Genomic DNA, 12,416 nt, shown 5'->3' with positions numbered 1-12,416 from the left:
GGGCAACTCTCCCACTGGCTGAGAACAGATCTCCTGTAGAGAGATCTGTTGGTCATTGTGAATCCTCTTGGGTTTAATTCTGGCTGGTCTGAATGTTTAATTGAACTCTAAACACCTACAGATTTATATACATCATTGAGGTCTAGATTGAATGCAGTCCCAGGAGAACGTACTTGACTTTCACTGTGGGCAGATCCATAAAAGCTTGTGTTCTGTGTGCAGTGGTGCTCAGGAAAGCAAACAAAGTGAGAAGATATGTAAATAGTGGAGCAAAAAGTAACATTGCGAATCATAACGTTATAATGTGGTGGTATTAGCAGTGATACACCCTCTGCTTATGTAATTGCCTTTGTTTCTGCTTCCCTGTGTCTCACAAAGATGTAGTCGAAAGAGAAGTTTTTGAGACTGGTGGCAAGAACGAGAGAGACTTATTTGTGAGGAGAGATGAAACGGGCTGGAACTGTCTGTTGTGTCTTTCCTCTAAATAAATATGGTAATGGTTATACGAGTTGTGCGGAAAAGGTAAATTGGGTACTTTAGTCCAGAGATGAAGAGAACATTCGTTTGAGCTGAAAGACCATAACTGTGGATCTAATTGCAGAAAATTCCTTTACTTTTTTTTCTTTGAACTAGTTCATAATTGCCTGTCATATCCCTGCTACGAGCAAGATGAGGAGCTGGGGCTGTGGGAGCGTGCAGGGGTTTGGGTACACACAGGTTTGACTGGAGGGGCTGGCTGAGGTTAGCTGAGGACTGTTCGCGCATTTGTGCACGCATTTATTTATATTTTTTTTTACTCATTTGAGCTTGGATAATCAATCTCTGTCATGTGTGTTGGCAGTAATCCTAGAATATTCAAAACCATGAACAGGACAAAAAACATGATTCTTCCTTCTTTTAGTCACAGTTATTCATTTATTTAAAAGTGCTGGAGTTTTGGGGCAGTGACTACTTATTTCAGAGCTGTTAGATTGGCTTTCTTATGCAGGAGAGGCAAACACACTGCAATTTTAAGTCAAAACCCAGGGTTTTCAGCACCAACTCCACAGACTTATCTGAAAAGGAAACACAACCTATTAAAGTAGGATGTGGAGTCAGCTCTATAACCAGAGAAATAAATAAGAACCTGAAAATACTCTTTTTTTTTTTTTTTCCTTGGGAATACTGGGAAATAAAAACACTGTTCGTATTTCTGGCATTAGGATTTTTCTTATAATGAGACTTTTGCTGCCCAACAAAACAGTTTTCCAATAAAGGTTTATCTTCTTTTCCCTTTGCAGGATGGCGGACACAGACCTTTTTATGGAATGTGAGGAGGAGGAGCTGGAGCCATGGCAGAAAATCAGCGATGTGATTGAAGATTCTGTTGTTGAGGATTATAATTCAGTTGATAAAACTGCTACGGGTAATTAACTATTTTAGTCTAGAATTATTCCCATTATCAGTGTTAAAATTTAAAGGGAAACGTTAGTGATTGGTTACATCCTAGCCAGTAAGTAGTCTTATTTGATAGCTAAAAAGCTTGCTAATGAGTCATGTAACGAATTTCAATTTCTCTAGTTGTGAACGGACCTTTTGGGTGCAGGGTAGAGCTGCCACAATGGTGGTGGTACACAAGGTTAGGTGTCCTGTGAATGAGTAGTTCAGGAGGCAGGAACAGCTCTTTCTCTGTGCAAGAGAAGTAAGGTTTTTGCAGGTGTTGGAAAGGGTGGCCTGTTTCAAAAATTAGAGGAAAAGTTTGGCGAAGTTCTTCATGTTCCATAGCCAAGGTAGTGGTTACCTAAAAGCAGAGAATTGAAAATTTACATAGCTGATGCTTTTTCTCGTACAAAGGGCTTGAGTATGTATCAGCATTCAGTGGTGAGTAACTCTTGATCACTTTTGAAATGAGGAAGTCAGGTATTAGCTTGGTGAATTGTGGTCCCTGTGACTTAACTTCCATAGTCAAATGAGTGAGATTAAAACTAGTTTATTATTACTTATTTAACCCATGATTTGATATAATCAATTTCAGTTGGTTTGTTTTTGTTGCCTGTTTTCTGCAAATTAAATGGAAAGGTGCTTAACTTTGTTCAGAGTTTGCATTTAATGTGCAGGTCAGTCTGTTGTTATCCCCTAGTTGTCTCAAATAATGAGAAATTTAGACTCGTAAAAAGCAATAATTGCCAGATGGGAGGCTTTATGGTTTTTTCAGATGCTGTATAATCATTCCATTGGTAATGGAACCCTAACTAAGTAAAGATACAAGGAAGGTACTTTCTGATTGTTGATTTCTATTGGTATCACCAGAGTGAGTTGGGACATTGTGCATATACCTGTCTTATACAGTTTAGACCTTGGTGATCAGCGTTTCACAATTTGGGAGTAAGTGAAACATGACTATAATAAGAACTTTTATTCACTGTCCCTTTGGTTCTTGCCACACACTTGAGTCCAGTGCGTGGGGGAAAAAAAGAATTTTTACCCCAGTTCTGTGTGTGTGTGTGCAGTAGACTGGCATGTTTAAGTCAGGCTTTTGTTCGGCTGTTTCAATTACCTTTTCCTTGGTCAAGATCAAGCAAAACATCAGCTTAACATCTGGAATAGAGATGGGCCTGTGTCTTGTTGTAGGCCAGGGATAACTAACGATGGTGATTCAACACGTCTCACGTTTCTGGCTGCTGCGATCCTAAACTCTGATCCTCGTGTGAAGTGCTGTGGGAGCGTTCTTGGTAGTCAGAGCTGCTAACTCCTTGGCAGCAGCTGTTCCACACAACTCGTGGCTAACACAGGCTGTTTGTGGAAGTACACTCGGGGCTCTGGAAGGCTTGTTGCTAGCTGGAGGTGAGTAGAATGAGGGGGTCCCTGCTTAGGGAAGGGTATGCTTCTACTGCTGCTTGCTCTCCCCTACTTCCTCTGGCCTTCCTGCCGGGGAGGATTTAGAAGGAGCTTACTTTGAGCAGTGTTTAGAGATGTCAAGGCAGGAGGGTGTTTGGAAGGAGAGAAAGACATTCAACCATAGGCGAGTTGGAATGGACATGAAACTAAGCATAGTCTTGAGTAAGTTGAATTTCCCTTGCTTGCACTGTTCAGTAGCAAATACAGAGCTAGAGAAGCTGGATGAGAGTGTGGACTATTGTATGAAGCTAAACGTGTGACGTAGTGTGGTAGCATGGCAGTACAGCCAAGCAGCATGCTAGCGTGGTGTCTCTACAAACAAATTGTGCTTTCTCTATCTTTTCTAAATACAATCATGCCATTCCTTTCTAGCAGTTTCAGTGAGTCTGCAGCCTGTTTCTGCCCCTCTGCCAGCTGTTGCCCATGCATCCATAGGTGCTAATCTCTCTGCAGCCACGTCAGTCAGTAGCAGTGGGGCTCAGAATAGTGACAGTGCTAAGATGACGCTAGTGACAATATTTGTGAACAACAATGGTAAGCAGAAATCCCTTCAGTATTTAGAACGGTTTGGGGCACAGAGGGCTCGCTTGCAGTCGGTGTCCTGTGCTGTGAGCACGAGAGATTTTGCAGGCTGAGCAGGGAGGTGTCAGGGCAGTGTTTGGGAGTTGTGCTAAGACTTGCAGGGACTACAGGGAGTAGCAGCTGGTTTTCTTCGATCCGAGAGTGAATCCAGTGTCCTTGCACATTAGTGGAAATTACCATTGGTAGTATTACCCTCCAGGTAAGATACAAAATGAAGGTCCTGACTACTCAGGGTCACTCTTGTGCACCACGATGCATTTTGCAGGAGTAGGTATGTTAAATTGATGTGTTGGCCAAATTCCAAGGGGAATAATTCGGGGTGGGGGTGGGTGATGTTTGCTGTTAAACGGTGGTTGTGCTTCCTTTCAGAGATAGCTTAAGCAATCTTTCTGTGTAACTTAATATACTGAAATATAAGGTGGGTTTATGATTCTTTGGGATTAAGGAGCTGTAAAAATACGTTGTTGAACTTACCTAAAGTCATTGTATTGTTTTTAATAAAATTTGATCAGACACACAAGTAATGAGGAAGATTCTATATGTTATTTGAAACTGATGTCTTTGAGAGTCTTAAAACTATCTTGAGCTCCAAATGTATTAGATATCACTACGTAATACACTTGTGATGAATATTTCATAGCTTTACTAATAAAAGTAATTTGAGACAGATGTTCTAAATCAATTACAAGAAATTAATAAAGGCTTGGTGATACCACTGTACTATAATTAGATTAATGGTTTAAAAAAAAAGTGTGGCTACTAAAAAAATAATCTGCTAATAGCGATATATTTATCAGTAAATTATTTGAACTTGTCAGATGAGTATACAAATATGCTCCCATAGGATCTGCTCTCCAGATGATTCCCAGATCCCATTAAAACTGGTGGGATTTCACAGGAATCTAATTTGGAGAGGCCTTTGTCACATCTTAAATTTGAAGGGATTGTGCAGAATTGCAACTGTCTGAGAAACTTTCTCCTTTGTTCCTTTATTGTTCGTTCGTTTGTCTCAAAAATAAGAGCCGTGGTAGCTCTGCAAACTAATCCAGAGCTCCATCATCTGACTTGAAAATGTAGCGAGGAAGGTTGGAAAAGACAAAACCATCACAATTCCTTTGCTTCCTTTCTCAGTCCCTTGCTGCATAGTCTGATCATGCTCGGCATTCTCTGAGCGTCGAGAGCGTTAGAGATTTGGGAAGATTGCTGCATACTGCTGCTGTAGGCTAGCTAGAAATAGATTTATTTTTTCTTAGTGTCTGTGGTACAGTTCAGAGATACACGGAACTGTTTTCCTAATGGCTTAGTTCCTTGCAGCCTTTGGAACACCCTTTCCCTGAAAAGCCGGTATTATGTTTGTAGACATTAATCACTCTAATCTGTACTAGAGGAATGAAATCATAGGCATAGCTACCTATGAGTGTTGTCTTGTACGCGCTGCTGCTTTTATTCTGGTTCGCAAACAGAATTATGGGTAGCTATTGGGGAACTAATACCTTTGGATTTTACTCCATAGGTAAAAACCGAAGTCAGGTAGGCATGTTACTCGCTGTAACTTCATCTATCACTTTCCATAGTCCTTCTCCTTTTGTGTATCTCTTGTAGTATGTCATCTAATTATAAATTACCACTGTGGGAGTGACTTGAGCAGTGAGTGCAGTTTGCTGGGCTGCCTGCTCGTGCAGGAATTGCCCCACCGGATGTACCGTTGGCATCTTGTATCGCTGCAGGAGCCGCGCTGGATTTGCCGCCTTCTCATGCTGCAGTATTGCATGTTGGCATCTCCTTCTGCCCCACCATGCAGGTCTGCGTGTTAAGGAGGGCTTGTAGAATTTCTGAAGTACTGTTTGATTGGAAAACTGTTCTTAGACTGCTGAAAAAATCTGGAAGTCTCAGGGGTGTGTGGTCTGCTGTGGAAGAGAGGAGGGAGGGAAATGCCCTTTAAGCCGCAAGGCACAGTTACTTTCCAAATAGGCCGAATTTATGACTTGGCAGCTTGGTCAGTTCTGTTAGCATTGTCAAAGGAAGCGTTCAACATCAAAGTATTCAACATCAGGCTTAGGGCTGTGTGGTTCAGGGTAAGCTTGGGGATGTGGGTGATATTTCTGGTTTTTGGTCTGCTGGAATGAATTAAACTCTGTCTGGGCGTGAGGAACATGCCAGTGGTAGTGCTGTGTGCTCCTTGTTGCGGTCACGTGGCCTTTCTCCGTCACCGAGCGGTAGGCTTTTAAATGCTTTGGGTGGATGCTGTTAGGTGAAAAAAAACATGGAAGCACGCTTGGTTTTGCATATGTCTGGAGCACGTCAGGTTTTATGGTGAAGTAAATTCTCCTCTTGATTGCATTGATGCAGCAGAGGATAGCTCGGCCCATTAACTTCAGGACCAATGCAAACAAAATTCTTCAGCCTACAGCATGGCCTTTTCCTTCCCGAGTATCGTATTCGTCGAGTCGCTACCAGCTCGTGTGACATGACTTTGACTTGCAGGGGAATCCTTTTTGGCTTGACACCAGCGAGGATTTTGAGTGGCAAAGTGCCACAGGGACATCTGTCACCTCTTCAGTCCCTGCAGTCTCTGCTGGCCCAGTAACTGAGGGTCACATCCCAGTTTAAGTTGTGACTGTGTGGAACGCTCCTGAAATGAGCCATGTCTGGAGTCATCCCAGCTTTCAGCAATCTGTTTTTTACGCTCATGGCTGTCGTCTTGCATTTTGTTTTACATTAATTAAAAAGACTTACAAGCCAGGGCTGAAAAAGACCCACTAAATCTATCCGTTCTCCCAGTGTAAGGTTTTGTTGGATTTTGGTTTGGTTTTTTCCCTCTAGGATGTAATTCACTTGTGAGCAAATCTGGAGACCTAAAACTTATCCTTTTGTTAAATAACAGCATCCATGTTGGTAAATGTCTAACTTTCAAGATCATACGTTAACAAACACGTGCTTAAATTTCTTGTGAGGTATATTGTACTTGTTAACACCAATGTACACAAACCATCACCTCTCCTTTGAATGAGCAGAGAGACTCTGGACAGAAATGACCCCATGTCCAAAAATCAAGAACCAAGATTTCCAAACTAAAGATGGAAATACCTTTTAGCTTATCCTCTTCCATCTTTTTGCTGGATCCAAATTTTTCCCTGCAGATCAGTTTTAAAATGTCTCAAATTACTGGGATATAAAAGGAAAAATTACTGTAAGCTAAATATATTTGAAGTGACGCTCGGCCTAATTTTTTTCTTTCCTTAATTTCCTTTGATTGCTTTTAGCCACACCTGTATCCCACTCAAACCAGTTCTTTCTTATATTGCATGTATGTGCATAGCTGGCTGGTATAGTGTGTACGTCTGTCTGTTTCCGCAGAGTCCGTAAGAGCACTGTTGTTGTTGACAAGAAAATGAGATGGGTGCCATGCAGCACATCAGCCTGACAGCTTGACTCCTTTTTAATAGTTCCACCACCAAGAACTGCTGTAATTCTTCTCACCACAAGAATTGCGAAGTGCTCTTTGTCCTGAAAATATAGAAACTATAGAAGAAAATACTGCACTTATATTTAATACGCAGCAAATGCATAACAGTATGTGGTTAAGTCAGGTTAGGATGGGAGTGAGAAAACGTAGTCCAGTTTAAATTACTGCCTGCATCAGCCTGACAGACACTTGCAGTGCATGCTTACTCTGCGTGCTGTCCTGGCATCCCTCTCTCCCCTAAACCGTATGTAATATTTAGTGTAACTTTTTTTTCTCTGACACTTGTTGACAAAAATGATATGTTTGTTTACACCAAGCTCAGCTAGCCTGTCATCCAGGGAGTGGTGGCACGACAAAAGCTTCTCTTAGCTTTGCTCCCTGTGCTTCCCGTGTCTTGAAGGATACGTCTTGGAGCAGTGCTTGACCTGCCATACTTCTGGAAATGGATTGGGAGCACACAGGAGCCATCTCAAGTTGCATCTAAGAATGATGGAAGGCTCCTCAGATACCCACGAGTGTCTGTCCCCAGGCCCCAGTAATCCCTTACTTCTCGGGGAGAGCCCTGGTGAGCTGACTCCATTTGATGCCCAAATCACCTGCCACTAAAGCCTTAATGTCCCTACGCGGTCCCTATGATGCTTCTGTTCACCCCCTCAGCTATTAGTGCTGGCCGTCGAGTGCCATTCATCAGAAAACAAAGTCATCAAGGAATTGAGTCATCCCAGGTTATTAGTCTCACCTTCGTAAGCCTGAGAGGACCTTTATTGATGTCCAAGTGTTGAATTCAAAGTCTGCGTGTATGGTAACCTCTAAATCATGACATGCTGACACCAGTCCTAACTGTTTATCGCTGGTTTTGATGCAGATCACGTCAGCAGTGGGAGCCTGGGCACCAATGGCCTCCTTGGCAATGGCATGGCGTGCTCTGCCTTTGGCGTCCCTATCTTGGCACCTGGGTTGTTTGCAGTGCAAAGCAATTTGTTGATGGGCTCAGCACTAGCGTTCTTCTCTTGGAAGTTTATGCTGTTGTAAAGTGCAGATCGTCCATATGGGGGTTTCTGGACTGTCAGCTCAAAGAGGCTTTGTCAGTCCAACCTCTCCTGTGATCAGGCAGGGCACATCTGATAAGAGTGGCCTCTCCTTTAGAGGAGAGTGTTTCTGCTGTGCTTAGTTGAGAGAGAATAAAGAAACTCCTCTTCTACATGTCTACATTCTGCCTTCCTGGTAGCGTACTGGGAGTCAAGGAGGAGTTCAAGAAGCGTAGGAAGAGGCCTAGGATTCACAAGGATCATTGCACTGAACGGGCTGTTCGGGAGGCTTGCTTCATCAACTGGCATTAGGTCTAAATCACCCTCCTCCAAGAAGCCAATTAAGCTGTTTCCAGCAAGGTACTTGGAAAATCATACAATTGAGAGGCAGGAGAAGAAGAGAGAAGAACATAATGTGTTCTTTCCCAGCACCTGATTTCTGCCATGGTCTCCTCATTCTCCCTAGATGAAGTAGTGAATCAATGCACATCTGTCTTGGCCGGTGAGTTCAAAGTGCTCCAGGACCTGTGGAAACCTTACACACCACCTTGGGAACAATCTCAGAGAAGTCCTGCACACTCTTGGACATGCTACTCCAGAAGGCTTGTCATTCTCACTAATGAAAGTCTACCAAAGCCTGGAAAAAAAAATAATAATTGGGCATACAACTGTGTCTATCCTGGGCACATTGAAAAGAACCTGCAGTTTCTGGTAAGGAATTAGAGTATTTATATATGCTTCTGCTATTGTTTTGTCTCATAATGATAGCATTTCAGGAGAGCGCAACGTGCCAGGGACCTGCCAAGTCCACATTGAGAGAAAAGAGTCAAAATCCTTGGCCTGATTTGACCAGAAGATCTCTGTCAGCTGGTCTCTGCTTTAAAATGGACTTAAACCCAAAGTCATCTTTTGTTTGTTAAACTAGTACAAGTCTTCCCAGATTATTTGTAAACTCCCAAGGAGTGCCAGAAGGAGTTGGGACCCTGTCACACTCCACTTGAGGTTGCACAGTGGCCTCTGTGCTAACCATGAGGTCGTCATAGCTCCAGTCTTCAGGATTCCTCATGGAAGTTCCAGTGGCAATGTAAGACCTCTCACTTGCAGTCGCAGACTTCCAGTGTTTGGCAGGGTCTGCATTCCTTGAAAGATTTGGGGGTGATGGTCTGCTCCTTCTTAGCCAAGTAAAATCCTCAAGACACTGAGGAGAAAATGATCTGCCAATGCTCTGGATTTGGGCCCTCATCAGATACAAGGTGGGATGTAAATGTTTAGAATCTGGTAGAACTATCCAAAGTTTTTTTTTGTTGTTGGGTGTCTTTTTTTCTCAACTTCTCTGTCTCTTCTTTGATAATCACCTTCATATTGTGAAGAGATTACCTCTCTGAATTTTTTTAAAGACTGTAAATCCAGGCTATTTGTCTCTAGTTTTCATTCACTCCTTCCTTTTTTTTTTTTTTTTATCCTGTCCCTCTTCAGAGACCTTGCTTTATAAAACAGCAAAAGCTGGAAACATCCCCTCTTTTTCACTTGGGACTGGAGGTAGCATGCACAAAGCTGACAGAGGTGGCTTCGTGCTCATTCTTTTTTTTTATCCTGAAGAAGCAAATGGTCAAAGATAGGCTGGTAGCCTTCATGACATCTCAGCATCTCCATCCTCTGCCTTGGTTTGAGGTTACGCTTGCTGATTGATGCATTTTGGGGGGTTTTTGAGGTGGTTTTTTTTTTTCATGTTCTGGAAGTGGGAGCTGGTGTCTCTGTCCAGCAGTCTCCCCCACTAAGGTGCTTGAAAAAGTGAAGCAAGATGCGGTGTGGGCAGGCAGCTGTGTGGCTTGGATCTGAACCTTCTGATGGTGCCTTCCATCACCCGACTGTGTCTGCCGAGCAGAATCTTCATGAAAACATTTGGATTCTGTACCCTGAGGGCTGCCAGCCAGGCAGCAGCCAGACTGTCAGTGTAAAGCGTCTCCCATTAGAAGAAGCTGTTCTGGCTGTGGGTCAGAACATTTTGGCATGCAGCAGTTCTTTTCCTGGATTTACACAGTTACGTGGGAAACACTTGCTATTTGGGTACGGCAACCCTTTCCTCTGACATCAGCAGTTTGGAGAATCCAAACCTGGAGAATCTGTCAGTCTTGTGTCATACTGTGCTGCAAATCTACGGTGGGAAGGTTCCTGTGGGCTTCCTGCATCGCACCTTCCTCTGCCCATCCAGGAGCCCTTTGTCCTCAAGACACGGATTGTAGTAACGTGGGATTGAGTAGTGCATGAACACAAATACACGAGTGAGGTAAACTTTGTGAGGGAGAATGGTATAGAGGAAGAAGGAGCTGAAGCCTAAATAAGTATCCTGCTTATTTCCTGGAGCTGAGTTGGAAATATTTGTGGCCTGATTTATTTATTTTTTTAAATGTTTTCCCTCCTCATGATATTTGGAAAAAGTAATGCATTTTATGTGTGCAGATCACTTGCTCTTGGCAGCTCCTCGCTGTCTTTAGACCTGGCCACATGCCACCTATAATAGGCATTTAGGAGATGAAGATGTAGCAATCACCAGAGGAAAAACTAATCTTTTTTTAATTTTTTTTTGCTGAACTGCTTAATAGGATAAGATTAATTTTTTTCCAGATGATAGTCAATAACCTTAGGTACCAAAACACCCCTCTCTTCCATGGTCCCTTGCTCCCATCGTATTTCCATCCCTTACAGTACAAGAGGAAGGTGTGTGCAGACATCTCCTCATTCCTGCATAGCTTTGGTTTGTTCCCTGACCATCGTCCAGGCTGTGCACAAAGTGAGGTGGATTTCTGTGGAAAAGACAACGTCTGCCCGTGAGTTAAAGCCTGTGTTGTGAGAGGGTGTATGAAGATTACAGTAGCTGACCTTTGTGGTTACTTCTTAGCCGGGTGCACCGTGCGAGCTTGAGCTGACGTGGTGTGTGGGAACAGAGAATTGTCTCTGTCCTCCAGCAGACTGGCCGCTGAAGGGGAACGACGTCAGCAGCGTTCTGCTGAGCATTGTTAGTGTTTGTCAGTAGCAAAGATTTGTTCTGTGTTCCCTGAACCGGTACCTTGGCGGTTATAGACCGTTTCATCTCACCTTTCACTAGCACCTTTCTTCACAGCCTCCTCCCTCATCCTTTCTTCTGTTCCTTTTAATTCCTTCCCCATCTCGGGTGCCAGCAAACATTGGCAGTAGATGGGAGACTCTTCTGATCTTTGTTTTGGTGTGACATTGGCCCCCAAGTTGCCAGAAGCAACTGGGCAATATTCCTGGCTTCGTGTTTCCTCATTCAGTGCAAATATTGCAAGCCTGCCCTGGTTGGCAAGTGAGAGCTTGTGGAGCTGAGAGCACATGTGGGACAAATGGGATCTTGACCGAAGGACACAGCCAACGGCTGGGAAGCGGCTGCTGTGCTGGTGCAAGCCAAGATGCCAGAAGCTGATTGATGTTCCCTACCCCTGTGGATTTTCCTAGGGGTAGTTGGGGATCACAGATAGCCCTTGGGTGGCTGCGCAGAGGAAAATGTTAGAAGGAAAAAAAGGCACCAGAAGAAGCAAAATTTGCTTTTCTTTAATGACTGACCAATTCTACTTGTTGCAGCCTACCACCAAAAAAAAAAACCTAAAACATTGAGGCAGCCCTCTGTCATAGAAACCTTGATTTGCACAGTTAGCGGTTCACAAAGCAATGGGATCCCTTTTCATCTGCAGGTAATGGAAAGCATTAGGTAACTCTAGCAGTGGCATTGGGACATTGGCGGTCATGAGATGATGCTCACTGGAGGACCAAACCTCACGGCAGAGTTACTATGCAGCTGTGTCTGTAAGCAGCAAGTCTGTAGTAGATCTGTACAGTGAAAATCCAGCAGGGAAGTCCCTCTGGGTGTGATGGTGGGTCATGCCAGTGTGAGAGCTCCCTGACAGGTACATCAGCACAGTTGCAAGGAATCAAGTTGCCCCTCCTTAGCATAAAGCACAAGTTATTGTCAAACGAGCAAATACTAAATCAAAACACAGTGAGTGGTTTTACTTCCAGAGGAGCACCTGTACAGACAGTGGGTCTTGGCTGACATGTGGTATCTTGTGAAGCTGCGGTAACCTGGTTGGTTGTAATTATGTGAACACGCTGTCAGACCAAAGAACTTGTGTGAAATATTTCATGTGCTGTGTGATATTAAGGATGTTGAGTTTAGCAGATAAAACTGCTGTCTCTTCCCCATCTTAACTTTGTTTCAAGCAGAATGTTTCACTCTTGAATCAAGAGAATAAGCACTTTGAACCATTATAAGATATTCTTATGACACAGGCTGCGTGCACATCATGACTTCAATGTGATCCAGATGTTTTCTATCTTTTTTTTTTTCCTTCTTTTGTTAAAGTTGAAGCTTGTCTGCCACTATGTGAAGACTCAGTCCTATAGTCCTCTTTCTATCTTGTAGCTTCAGGTTACTTCAGAATTCTTGT

At 43.3% G+C, this 12,416-nt stretch overlaps 1 protein-coding gene across 8 annotated transcripts in view; it reads left to right on the top strand.

Moving 5' to 3' along the window:
- Window positions 1–12,416, top strand: part of POGZ (pogo transposable element derived with ZNF domain) — a 37,392-nt gene that overhangs the window by 10,114 nt on the left and 14,862 nt on the right. For 6 of the 8 annotated variants that reach the window (XM_075737361.1, XM_075737364.1, XM_075737362.1 and 3 more), the window contains one exon: window positions 1,281–1,405. In XM_075737361.1, coding sequence (XP_075593476.1) covers window positions 1,282–1,405 — 124 coding nt within the window. In that variant the 5' untranslated portion in view covers window position 1,281. Of the gene's footprint in view, window positions 1–1,280; window positions 1,406–3,252; window positions 3,412–8,529; window positions 8,665–12,416 lie in introns of those variants that run through there. The other 2 variants (XM_075737367.1, XM_075737365.1) reach the window with 2 other exon arrangements.

The sequence above is a fragment of the Balearica regulorum genome, chromosome 28 (assembly GCF_011004875.1).
Source record: "Balearica regulorum gibbericeps isolate bBalReg1 chromosome 28, bBalReg1.pri, whole genome shotgun sequence".
NCBI classification, from domain to species: Eukaryota; Metazoa; Chordata; class Aves; order Gruiformes; family Gruidae; genus Balearica; species Balearica regulorum.
Note: the sequence above shows the minus strand (reverse complement) of the source record. Positions and strands in the feature narration are given on the sequence as shown.